A 12,706-nucleotide genomic window follows, 5' to 3' on the forward strand; every position below is an offset into this window, starting at 1 on the left:
AGAGTAGCCCCCACTCACCGCAACGAGAGAGCCCGCGCGCAGCAACAATGACCCAATGCAGCCAAAAATATTTTTAAAAAAACCTTTATATGTTAAAAGTCATCAAAAGCAAAATTATGAAATAAGGAGAGTGGCGTGGGGGTGGGGGTGGTGGTGTGATGAATTGGGAGATTGGAACTGACATATATACACTAATATGTATGAAATAGATAACTAATGAGAACCTGCTGTATAAAAAAATAAATAAAATTCAAAAAAATTATAAAATAAATAGCAAACTGGAAAACAAAAAATACTTGCTTAAACTTAACAAAGACTTAATATATTTGACATAGAAAAAACCTACACAAAAATATATTGGTCCCAAAGTACACATGAACAAGTCACAAAGCAAAAATTCAAACAGCAAATAAACTTATTAAAAAATCATTCTAGTTCACTAGTAATTAAAAAAATTTTTTAAAGTGGCATACTATGCCACTTTCATCAAACAAGCAAAAATTAAAATAATATCACCAAAGATGGCTAACAACATCGCAGGTATTGTGCCATGCACTTAACATGCATTACTTCAAAACTCTGTCATTTCTCCCATTTGACATATAAGGAAACAGATGATCACAAACGCTGATAAAGAGATCTAGTGAAATCAAGAACCCCCCCCTACACTCTGTTGACAGGCCACTAAAATGGTATAAGTTTCCCAGAAGGCAATTCGATCAAAATGTATTTTAAAACTTAGTACTCATAGTCTTTGATCTAATAATAATATTTTCTAGAACTCTATCCTTAAAAAAAAGTCTGAAGTGTATGAAATGTGTGCAAAGATTTCTGAACAAAGATAGTCCTTGCATTTAAAAAAATAAATAACACTGAGAAACTGGAAACAATCTGTATGACCAACATTAGGGCAATATTTAAATAAATTACGGTATAACCACACAGTAAAAAATTATAAATACATTAAATTATTGTTTGTGAAGTTGTTTTATAATATATGGAATTAATATAATTTAATTAACAAAGCCCGCACGCAGCAACAAAGACCCAATGCAGCCAAAAATAAATAAATAAATAAATAAATTTTTAAAAAAAGAATAAAGCTGCTATAAACATTCACTTACATATTTTGTGTGACCATAAGTTTTCATTTCTCCAGGGGTGGGATTACTGGGTTGTAGAGTAAGTATACATTTAACTTTATATGTAACTGCCAACCATTTTCCAAAGTGGCTGTACCATTTTACATTCCCACCTACAGTGTGTAAGAGATCCGGACCCTCCTCATTCTTACCATGACCTGGTATTATCATTTTTTAAGCTGCTCTAATAGGTATGCAATTTCCCTGATGATTACTGATGTTGAGCATATTTTCATGTGCTTATTTTCCATCTGTGTATCTTCTTTGGTAAGGCATCCATTCAATTTTTTTTTTTTGCCCATTTTTAACTTGGGTTGTTTGTTTTTTATTTCTCGTTGAGTTTGAGAGTTCTTTATGTATTCTGGATAGAAGTCCTTTGTCAGATATGTGACTCGTATTTTTCCCCCAGTCAGTTAGTTGTCTTTTCATTCTCTAACAGTATCTTTTGCAGAGCTAACATCTTTAATTTTGATGAAATCCAATTTATCAAATTTTTCTTTCATGAATCATACTTTTGGTGTCGACCTAAGAACTCTGTTCAACCAAGGTTTTACATTTAGGTCCATGATCTACTTTTGAGTTAATTCTTGTATATATGGGGTGAGGTATAGGTCAAGGTTCATTCTTTGAATATAGATGCCCAATTGTCCCAGCAACTTTTGTTGAAATTGCCTTTATACTTTTTTCCACTGAACTGCCTTCACACCTTTGTCAAAAATCAACTGGCCATATTTGTGTGAGACTATTTCTGGATTCTCTATTCTGTTCCATTGATCTATGTGTCTATCCTTTCGCCAATACCACACTGTCTTGATTACTTTGCTTTGTAGAAATTCTTTTTTGCCTATTATAGTACCTTTTAGCCAAACATAAACTTTAAAATCGGCTGGTTGATTTCTACCCCAAAAAGAACTTAATAGACTTATGACTGGAGCTGTGTTTAATTTATAGCTCAATTTGGGGAGAACTAATATCTTAATATTGACTCTTCCAAACCTTAAACACAGGCCATGTATTATTTTTATAAACAGAGTTTTTAAAGCCTTTATGAAATATCACATAATATTCGTTCCCCTCTCATTTCTTCTGTTTCTTTTTTAGATTATACCATAAAGCCACAGAAAATGATGAACATGATCTTTCTTTTTAAAATCTGCTTTAGTTTTCCCAAGGCACCGAGGGAGAAAACGCTCATGCCACTCCTGAAGGGAAAAACCAGGTTTGAATAGTGGAATTTTCCTCCCCATCTCTGCGCCATATGTCAAGGTCTAAATCCCATTTCACAGCCTGAGAGATTTTTCCTCCTTTGTAAGCAAAGCTTCTTTTGGTTGCCAGAGGGAAAAATAATGCAACGGAAACAAAATGGAATGAAAAGTAGAGGGATACGGGTGGGGGAGTTCATGAGGCCCATCCTTCTAGTCTAGGTCCTGCACCAGACCTTCCTCGACAGTGGGGGAGAAAAAGAGAGGAAAGAATAACTCTATAAAAACTGTGAATCAGTATGCTGTATACCTGAAACTAATATAATATTGTAAATCAACTATACCTCGATAAAAAAATTTTTTTTAAACAAACAAATAAGAAAGTAACTATGGGAGGTAATGGTTATGTTAGTTACTTTGATGGTTGTAATCATTTCACAATGTATACGTATATCAAAATATCACATTGTACACCTTAAATATACAATTTTTATTTGCCAAAAATAAACAAATAAACTCAATTTTTTAATGGAAAAACAAAAGAGGGAGAGAGAGAGAGAAGGGAGCCACAGGGGAGGGAAGGAGCCAGTGATATGGAGAAGGGAAGGGCCTGTAAAACGAGTGGACACAGGACATTTTAAACACAGTGATGCCTCCAGCTCCATTTTTCAAAGTGTCTGTGTTTCCAGACCATAAACACCTCCTCTCCCATCCTCAGAAAATTCTCCTAAACCCTCTAAGCTTCTATGTACATGAGTTTTGAGATACTGAGGAAAAGAGTTGAGTTTCACAACTGAATCACCAGGTGCACAAGCAAGGCGGCAAATGTGGAGGACAGAGAAGCAGAGAGGCTAGGAGGCCACAAGGAGAGAGGCCCTTGAGATGAGGAACTGGGGAGTGACGGCTGACTGCCTAAAATTCCCTCCTGAAGCCTGCAGCTTACCACCTGCCTCCTTGTCAGACTGTAAGCTCCAGGAGGACCTTCCATTCCTCCAAGTCCCCAGTACACCTGAGGAGTGGTGCAGGGCACTGGGGCTACGGCAGTGGAGGTGGCCTGGCTCTGGCCTTCACAGGGCCTATGGCCACCGGCAGGGGTCACGGCTGCTCCTTCACACCCCAGCCCCAGCACCTGGCCCAGTGCCCAGCTCTGGAGGTCCTCACTAAATGTGGTTAGTCTTAAATAGGGGGTTTGAATAAGGAGAATCAGGCAGACAGATCTCTTTCCCCTTGGTGATTGAATTAATTCTAGCTTCCTTAGGTAGAGAAAAAGAAAAGGGCTAAAATGAATTTAAACTGATCTGATAACAGATTAAAAAAATAGACATACAAACTAAAACCTGGTTGGAGAGGACCTGGGATAAGATAAATGGACAAAGAAATCCAGAATTAACGCTTCTAAGCCAGGGGAGACCAACGTGCTCAAACATTTTGGGCACCTGTAGTTTGTCCACCTGTATATACTTTGTACTTGAATCTCCCTCACAGTAAAGTCCTCTAAATCTAGGAATTCTTCCATACCAAATAAAAGAGCACATTGCTGTTGTTACCTTGCTGTTATATTCTAATTGGGAGGTATAACTTTATTAGGTTTTTTTTCCCTCAGACTCTGGTGCTTCGTACAAGAAGTGCCAAATAGGCAGCACTCCCCAAAATGTCTTCCTTAACAAAAGCTTATTCTTGTTTAAGTGTTACACGTTTATCACCTTTGCATGTTTAAAGACTACAAAGTAAATCCTCAAATTTTAAATGACAGCTTTCCTTTGGAAGAAAGTGATTATTAATAAATGAACATTTCAAGCGGCTAGTAAAATACTTATACTCAGGGAACCAATGCTTTTCGCTTCCATCAGGTTTTTCGAAAGATTTTTAAAACTCACTAATAACACGTCTATCATTTACTGGTTTATATTCCATTCTGCAATGGAATTCTCTATGACAACCCATAGGTCTTGAAAACAGCCAATCCTGACTTCTAATTCTGACCTTTCCACCTGGTATGACGTTGGGCAAGTTTCCTAACCTGTTTAAGCCTCAAATTTCTACTCCATAAAAATGGACTGTACTTCTGATTAAATTTAATTAAATCAACAGTATATATATATATATATATATATATATATATATATATATATATATATATAAAGCACAATATGTGACACTTAACAGGCAGAAAATAAATGGTAGCTATGAAAACACCATTTTTAATATTATTTCCATGTCCTCTAGCCTCTCCAGCTTCTTTCCCCCAGAAAAGGATCTATGTATATGAAGAAAGAAGAACGGTAAGACACCATAGATCTGCCTTCTGGCTTGAGGTCATTCTTGATTTCAAGGCAAAGCTTCTCAGTTGTCCAGGGGAGAGGATCACTGACCAGGGAGGCATGAGCGAAGAGTAGAATAGATGAGACAACTAGCACAGGAAAAGCAATGCAGGCACCAAAGGGGGCCGTTCCTCACCCCACCCCCTCTCCACCTACCTAAATCCTCTCCTTCCATTCAGATCCAGCTCAAGTCACACATCTAGTATGAAGCTTTATTGAATCACTGAGGCTCACAAAAACTTCAGCCTCCAAACTCATAGCACTATCTGGATTAGCAACCAATCAGGGACCACCTTGTGGCTTTTTTGCCCTGACTCTTGATGTTAACTATCAGATTGTGCCTCAGACTCTCCTCCAGGCCAGAGGCTTTCAGGCCTCCTCCCCAAACCCCTTAGATCCTTTATCTGCTGGGTGTCGCAGGCGCCGCTGGGTTACTCAGCCAGCGTTCAACTCAGGCCCGCAGATACCCCATCTAACGCTCTCCCCTCAACAGCTCGTGGGCTGTAGGCCTGGCACAGTGCCTTGTTCATGGATGGCACTCTGTAAAAATCTGTTCATTGACCAGTTGATATCTTGATGTAGTTGTGGTGCCTAAGCACCTAGGTGGCCACATAAGGGTGGTGGGCCTTGGAATATACCCCAAAGAAAGAAGCAGCACACTGAAAACAAGGCAAGCTTCTGTTTTGCCCGGAGTAAGCCCTTAAAACTGCCCCAGTATTTCATACCCTTACTAATTCTAAAGGTTGACAGCATACGGTCAGTGCCTTCCAAGTTACCACATTTGTCTGGAGGTGTTGCACAGCCTAAAGCCCTCTCCTCCGAGGATTTCCTCCCCCAATCCAAGACCAAGCCAATTTCTGAGCCCACAGCTGACATGATCAGAAATGCCTAAGCTTCCTTTCAGCTGGACCAATCAGATTCTCCAGAAAGTGAAGTTGTACAGAGAGACCCAGTCTCTAGATCTGGAAGGGGACAGTGGCTGGGGATGGCCACATGGGGTTCATACCCATTGATCAATGCATAGAGAGTTAATCTGCAAAGATGAGCAGAAGAATGGTCCAGACACCAGAGGGAAGCAGAGACTAGGTGACAGCAGGGAGCAAACAGCAGCCTCAGGTCCTGATGGCGCACTTTGCTGATGAGGCCCAGTGGAGCTTCCTGCTCTGAGGTTCTGTGAGATTCCTCCACAACCTAGAGAGCATGGACTACGGAGTAGCAGTGATCAGGAGTGCAGACTCTGGAGCCAAATGTGACTCAAATCCTGGCCCTGCCACTACTAGTAGAGTGCTACGAAACAAACTATTTTGTCCTTTGCTGATATGAATTAAATACACTCATCTTTAATAATATCAATGTGTTAAATTCCAAAATCTCTTAAGGTTATTATCATCATTATTGCCTGCTAGTAAGAAATAAGTGCTTGAATTCAGTAAGCCTATGATAATGACATAGTCTTCCTTTCCAAACTCATTAAAATCAACCAATTCCCATCTCTCACAGTAAACAGAAAAAGAACCTATACCTGTTTGGGAAAAGCTAGTCCACGGTGCTAGTCTAGGCTCAGAGGCTCTCTGGCTGGGCCATACTCTAACACCTAAGGAGAAGCAGACGTGACAACAGTCTCACCCTTCAGGAAAAATTCCAAGATGAGCAGGACCATCTCCATTTTGATCCCCAAGGATTTCAACTATTCTGGCAGAGATTTTTAAATTATCTATACTGAGTGTAATTCAGCAGAAATTTTGGGCTACTTGAAGCATTTTTTAAAATAGGGAACACAGATGAGCCTTTGTAGCACAAATATAGGCCCTTGGCCACAGCAGGCCAAGGGAGGCCCTGGTGGGGGTCCAGGCATCCAATGACTGTGTCCAACACCCCCGGCTCCCTGACACAAGAGATCCCTGTGCTTAGTTGGTTGCTGGATAACAGGTGGAAGGAAGCATTTTTTAGCTCTCTTAAAAATGAACTACAGGGCTTCCCTGGTGGCACAGTGGTTAAGAATCCCCCTGCCAATGCAGGGGACACGGGTTCGAGCCCTGGTCCGGGAAGATTCCACATGCCACGGAGCAACTAAGCCTGTGCGCCACAACTACTGAGCCTGCGCTCTAGAGCTCGTAAGCCACAACTACTGAGCCCGCGTGCCACAACTACTGAAGCCCACGCACCTAGAGCTCGTGCTCTCCAACGAAAGAAGCCACCACAATGAGAAGCCTGCACGCCACAACGAACAGCAGCCCCTGCTCACCACAACTAGAGAAAGCCCGCGTGCAGCAACGAAGACCCAATGCAGCCAAAAATAAATAAATAAAATAAATTTATTTTTTAAAAAATGAACCACAGTTATTTAACATTCAAGGTCACCTGGCAAAACACAGAGAAAACATTTGAGACCCAGTTTACTAGAATAGTTTGCAAAGGTCCTAGTACAGCAAACACAGTAGCTTACCTGAAACAACACTGTGATGAAGGAAGGCTTGTGGATAAAGCACATTTTCTCTGTGAAATATACACAAGGTAAAAAGCCATTCTGCTTCCTCCCTGGAACCCAGAATGTTAGAAAGAAGCTCACTCCCACCCTAATAACAAGAAAAAGCCAAATAAACTACAAAAGTATAACCTGTCTTAAACCCCATACAAGTAAATAAGAAGAAATCATCTAAAAGTTTTAAATGAATTGTGAAAGGCTGAGTGAGCCAGGATGCAAGGGGTATTCACAGCCACCTGCAGCTCTTCTCCCTGGATTGGGGACCAGGTGGGAGACCAGAGAGAGCTTCCATGGAGGGCAGACCTGGAGGAGGGGAGGTGCCCAGGAAAGCGCATTTCTCCCTACAGACAAAAGCCTTCATCTCCTGGGGGGAGAGCAGCCAACCCTCTAACTGGACTCCAGGGCACAGGTGAAGGCCCACTGCAGCTTGGAGAAGAGTAAAACAGAACAAACAAAACCCTCCTCCTGAAGGAGGCATAGAAGACTCCCAAAGATTCTGATTCAAATCATTTTAAAGCACTTGCAAACACAGCCTAGAGCCAGTGCTTCGTGTGAATCTATTGTCCCTACAGTGATGATAAAATGTACAGCAGAAGTCCCCCTGCACACAATGGCTTCCCCATCTCCAAAGTGCACTGTGTGAGAGGCACCTTCTGAGGTGGCCTTGAATTACTCTCTCTAGGCCAGCTGCAAAGAAAGAAGCAAGGAGAGCAGCTGATTCCCAGCAGAGAACAGATTACTGCACACTCCCTCAAGGCAGCCACTAGCTGCCTTGTAACTAGTAACTCCACTAGTAACTCCACTTGCTACTCAGTGCAGCTCTCCATGAAGTCAGGGGCTGCTGCAGGGTTAGAGACCCCCCTCAGTGAGACCCCCAAACAGAGCATCTGAAGAGTGCCTTCTGGTCCTAAGCCTGCCATTCATTAACCTCTTGAAACCTTAAAAGATGAACCTCCTAAGTCTCAATTCCTTCATTGTAAGATGGGGGTGATAATGTATACCCCATCTACTTCACAGGTTTGTGAGATTACACAGGAGGAGACAGAATGCTGTAAAGCACACAAATGCCAGGGGTCATTAGAAATTCTTTGAGGGCAGAAACTACAACAAATTCATGTTTGTATCTTGCATGGAGCTGACTATGGAAAGAGGGAGGGAGCAAGGTGGACAAGAAAATACCATAGTCTGGGCCCCACGGGCAGCCTGGTGTCAGCCAAGGAATATTGCCTACCAGATCTTTGAGAAGATCCTACATCCACAGAAATAGGAGAGACCTTGCTGGGAAAAGTGGACAGCTACACGTAAAAGAATGAAATTAGAACACTCCGTAACACCATACACAAAAATAAATTCAAATTGGATTAAAGACCTAAATGTAAGACCGGACGCTATAATACTCTTAGAGGAAAACATAGGAAGAACACTCTTTGACATGAATCACAGCAAGATCTTTTTTGACCTACCTCCTAGAGTAATGGAAATAAAAACAAAAATAAACAAATGGGACCTAATTAAACTTAAAAGATTTTGCACAGCAAAGGAAACCATAAACAAGATGAAAAGACAACCCTCAGAATGGGAGAAAATATTTGCAAACAAATCAACGGACCAAGGATTAACATCCAAAATATACAAACAGCCCATGCAGCTCAATATCAAAAAAACAAACAACCCAATCAAAAAATGGGCAGAAGACCTAAATACACATTTCTCCAAAGAAGACATAGAGATGGCCAAGAGGCACATGAAAAGATGCTCAACATCACTAATTATTAGAGAAATGCAAATCAAAACTACAATGAGTTATCACCTCACACCGGTTAGAATGGGCATCATCGGAAAATCTACGAACAATAAATGCTGGAGAGGGTGTAGAGAAAAAGGAACCCTCTTACACTGTTGGTGGGAATGTAAACTGGTGTAGCCACTATGGAGAACAGTATGGTCCTTAAAAACCTAAAAATAGAACTACCATATGACCCAGCAATCCCACTACTGGGCATATACCCAGAGGAAACCATAATTCAAAAAGACACATGCGGGGCTTCCCTGGTGGCGCAGTGGTTAAGAGTCCGCCTGCCAATGCAGGGGACACGGGTTCGAGCCCTGGTCTGGGTGGATCCCACATGCTGCGGAGCAACTAGGCCCATGTGCCACAACTGCTGAGCCTGCGCTCTGAAGCTCATGAGCCACAACTACTGAAGCCCGTGCACCTGGAGCCTGTGTCCACAGTGAGAGGGGCCGCTGCGGTGAGGGGGGGCCGCTGCGGTGAGAGGCCTGTGTACTGCGGGGAGGAGTGGCCCCCGCTCTCCGCAACTAGAGAAAAGCCCACGTACAGCAACAAAGACCCAACGCAGCCAAAAATAAATAAATAAAACAAATAAATTTATTTTTTAAAAAAAAGAAATGTGCAAAAAAAAGAAAAAAAGGCACATGCACCCCAATGTTCATTGCAGCACTATTTACAATAGCCAGGTCATGGAAGCAACCTAAATGCCCACTGACAAACGAATGGATAAAGAAGATGTGGTACATATATGCAATGGAATATTACTCAGCCATAAAAAGGAACAAAACTGGGTCATTTGTAGAGACGTGGATGGACCTAGAGACTGCCATACAGAGTGAAGTAAGTCAGAAAAAGGAAAACAAATATCGTATATTCACGCATATATGTGGAATCTAGAAAAATGGTACAGATGAACCGGTTTGCAAGGCAGAAATAGAGATACAGATGTAGAGAACAAACGTATGGACACCAAGCGGGGAAAGGGGGGAGATGAATTGGGAGATTGGGATTGACATATATACACTAATATGTATAAAATAGATAACTAATGAGAACCTGCTGTACAGCACAGGGAACTCTACGTCACGTCTCTGTACAGTAGAAACTAACATAACATTGTAAAACAACTATACCCCAATTAAAAAAAAAAAGAAGAAACAGGAGAGAACTTACTAATCATCCAAGTCTACCTCCTCGTTTAACAGATGGGAAGCTTCACGGACCAATAACACATTCACAGGTTAGATGGTGTTTTCACCCACATTATCTTACAAGCAGACTGAGCTGGGTGGGGAAGGATTATTAAAATTCCCAATTTCCAGCCTGAGGTGGAATGACTTGTCCAGAGCAGAATTCAAATTGAGATGGTCACACACCCAGTCCACTGCTCTTTCCTGCACCACAGTTTCTTGCACATGTTGGTATTTAGCTCAATCATTTCCGCATTCAATATATTTCAAACTCCAAGTTCTGCTTTATTTTATCCTATCTTCAGCAGTATTTCACATTCGGCCTTCCCTGGTAGGATTATACTGACGTTTTGTCTTAAAGAAAAACCAGTTCAGCGGCCACATTTGGCACCAGAAACATTTTTTAAAACTGAATGAGCCTCCCCATACAAATCATCTTCACAAAATATATCACATGTGTATCATTCCAGATGTACATCATTATTGCACTAAACACACTGAACCAGTGTGCTCAAAGAGCAGTCACAGCTCACTAATTGTAGCAATATTTATCATATAAATACCAAAAAGGCATTTTTAACAAATGCGTGGAACACTGAGATAAAAACTTCCTGACTTCATCAATAAAAACTGATTTGCATTCACAGAAGGGTCTCAGAGTGAAATAAGCAACAGAGGAAATTATCGGGATAATTCTAGTCATCTAAATCCAAAGGATCTGAACCTGAATGTGTTTTTTTTATTTGAGGAGGTCCAGGGAAGGGGTGGGGGAGAAAATGTGGGGGAGAAAGAAGGAATTACCTTGCCACTGTCTCAATGTTCTCTTACTGTATAGGGCCTGTCCTTCCACAACCCTTATTTCAGGAGGAATGCACGCATGTTTTGCTCCCCATTGTAAACTCATGGAAGAGGATTAGAATTGCTCAGTCTCGTGGGGCTGGCAGAGGTTTCTCGGTGGGGTTCACCGGAGGCGGAGCGACACCTCCAGGCCGTACTTCTATAGAACAGGCCAGGGAGCTGGACTGCGCCCCGGCCCTCTACTGTGACCTGCATCATCCCAGCACGCTGTCTCGTGAAGGACCCTCCAGTGGCTTGGCAGCGATTTCTGCTGGAAAGCACCGGCCTTCGTTCCTCCCGTTCCCTCTCCTTTCTCAGCATCGGGTCAATCACTACACAACTGGCCACCCCTGCCCGCGGTCAGCAGCGGGTAACAGATCCTAACAGCCAGCTAGCCCCGGGTTTAGCGCTCAACAGACCCGGCAATTGCCTGGTGAAGGTTCCTGCCCCATGGCCTGCTCCGGCTCCGCCAGACGCGGGGGACGTCCAAGGCCGCGAGCGCAGCGCCTCAGGGACGCCTGTTACAGAGCAGCACCGCAGGCAGCGAGGCCCACACGCTGGGCAGGGGCCCCTCGGCCATCCCAGGGCTGCGACGGAGGGCGGGGTGGGGGGAGACCAGGTCCCAGACAACGCCCCCACCCTCCATTAATAAAACGCAGAATTAAGCGTCATTTACCGACACAAGCGATCACTCTGGTCAGTCGCCGGGTGAACTCCTGAGGGGCCATTTCTTCTTTTAACCAAAACTGCATTTCGCCGAAAAACCACTCGGCATAAACAAAACAAAGCAACACAAAACGGTTTCTACTGATGCTATGGATGACTTTTTAAAGGCATCTCTTCGCGAGGATGCTCGGCCCTCACACTCTTCCTCGCTCTCCTCAGGCACAAAACGAGAGTCACTCCCAGCCAAGGCCGACTCTCCAGGGCCGCGCGGTTAGAGGACGCCAGCCACGCCCCGGAGGGGGTTATTTTAAAGATTAGGTGGAGCGGCTTTTCCAATTTGACGACTGGCTTTACGAGAGAGGGAAGCTGCAGTTCCGGAGAGGAGAAAAGCAAGTCGCCCCAATCTCGCTGTAACCGCGCTTCTGGCGTCGCGGGCCGAGGGGGCGCATGGGTTTCTGGATTTGTGGTCAGATATCCTGCGCTGCCTCCCGGGAGGGTCGCGTCGGGATGAAGGATGCTCTGTCAGCGCGCAGGGGGCACGCGGAGTCAGCGGGTGCGGAAAGCAGAGGAGCTGAGGTGCCCAGGGCTCAGCCGTGCAGCCTACCCCGCGTCGCCGCGGGCCCTTGCGCTTCCCGCCTCCGCGCCCACCTTTCCCCGCCCGGGGGCGGTGCCCAAGGCTCCCGGAGAGGCGCGCACGCGCCCGAGCACCGCCCTTTTTCGGGTGGGGCAGGTGCGCCCATTCCCCTAAGAATGGGGGCGATTCAAGATCTGTCCTCCAATTGTGGGAGAGGAGACAGCGAGTTTGGTGCGCCCGCCAGCACCGGGGTTCTGAACGCCAGACGCTCGGTTCCCTGGCTCGTCTCTCCTCCTTCCCCGCCAGGTATCTGCGGAGAAGCCGAGGCGAGAAAGTGACTGGCAGGGAGCTCTGCGGTCGCCCCGCTGGGGGTCTGGAAGGAGGGCTGTTTGAGGCCCAGCTGCCCGTCCCATCCAGACTCCGGGCTTGGGGGAGGGGCGGTGGCTGGCGTTTGTTTCCCCCTGTTAGGGGTTGTCTCATTCAGTTATCAGCGTCCACTG

The 12,706-nt window shown here is 44.1% G+C and overlaps 1 protein-coding gene across 2 annotated transcripts in view; it reads right to left on the reverse strand.

Moving 5' to 3' along the window:
* MCF2L2 (MCF.2 cell line derived transforming sequence-like 2) overlaps positions 1–12,260 on the reverse strand; it is a 245,936-nt gene extending 233,676 nt beyond the window's left edge. For both annotated transcript variants that reach the window (XM_036850441.1, XM_036850442.1), the window contains exon 1: positions 11,643–12,260. In XM_036850441.1, coding sequence (XP_036706336.1) covers positions 11,643–11,718 — 76 coding nt within the window. In that variant the 5' untranslated portion in view covers positions 11,719–12,260. The remainder of the gene's footprint in view (positions 1–11,642) is intronic.
* Positions 12,261–12,706: the final 446 nt, after the last annotated feature.

Source organism: Balaenoptera musculus, chromosome 4, assembly GCF_009873245.2.
Source record: "Balaenoptera musculus isolate JJ_BM4_2016_0621 chromosome 4, mBalMus1.pri.v3, whole genome shotgun sequence".
In the NCBI taxonomy this organism is placed as follows: domain Eukaryota; kingdom Metazoa; phylum Chordata; class Mammalia; order Artiodactyla; family Balaenopteridae; genus Balaenoptera; species Balaenoptera musculus.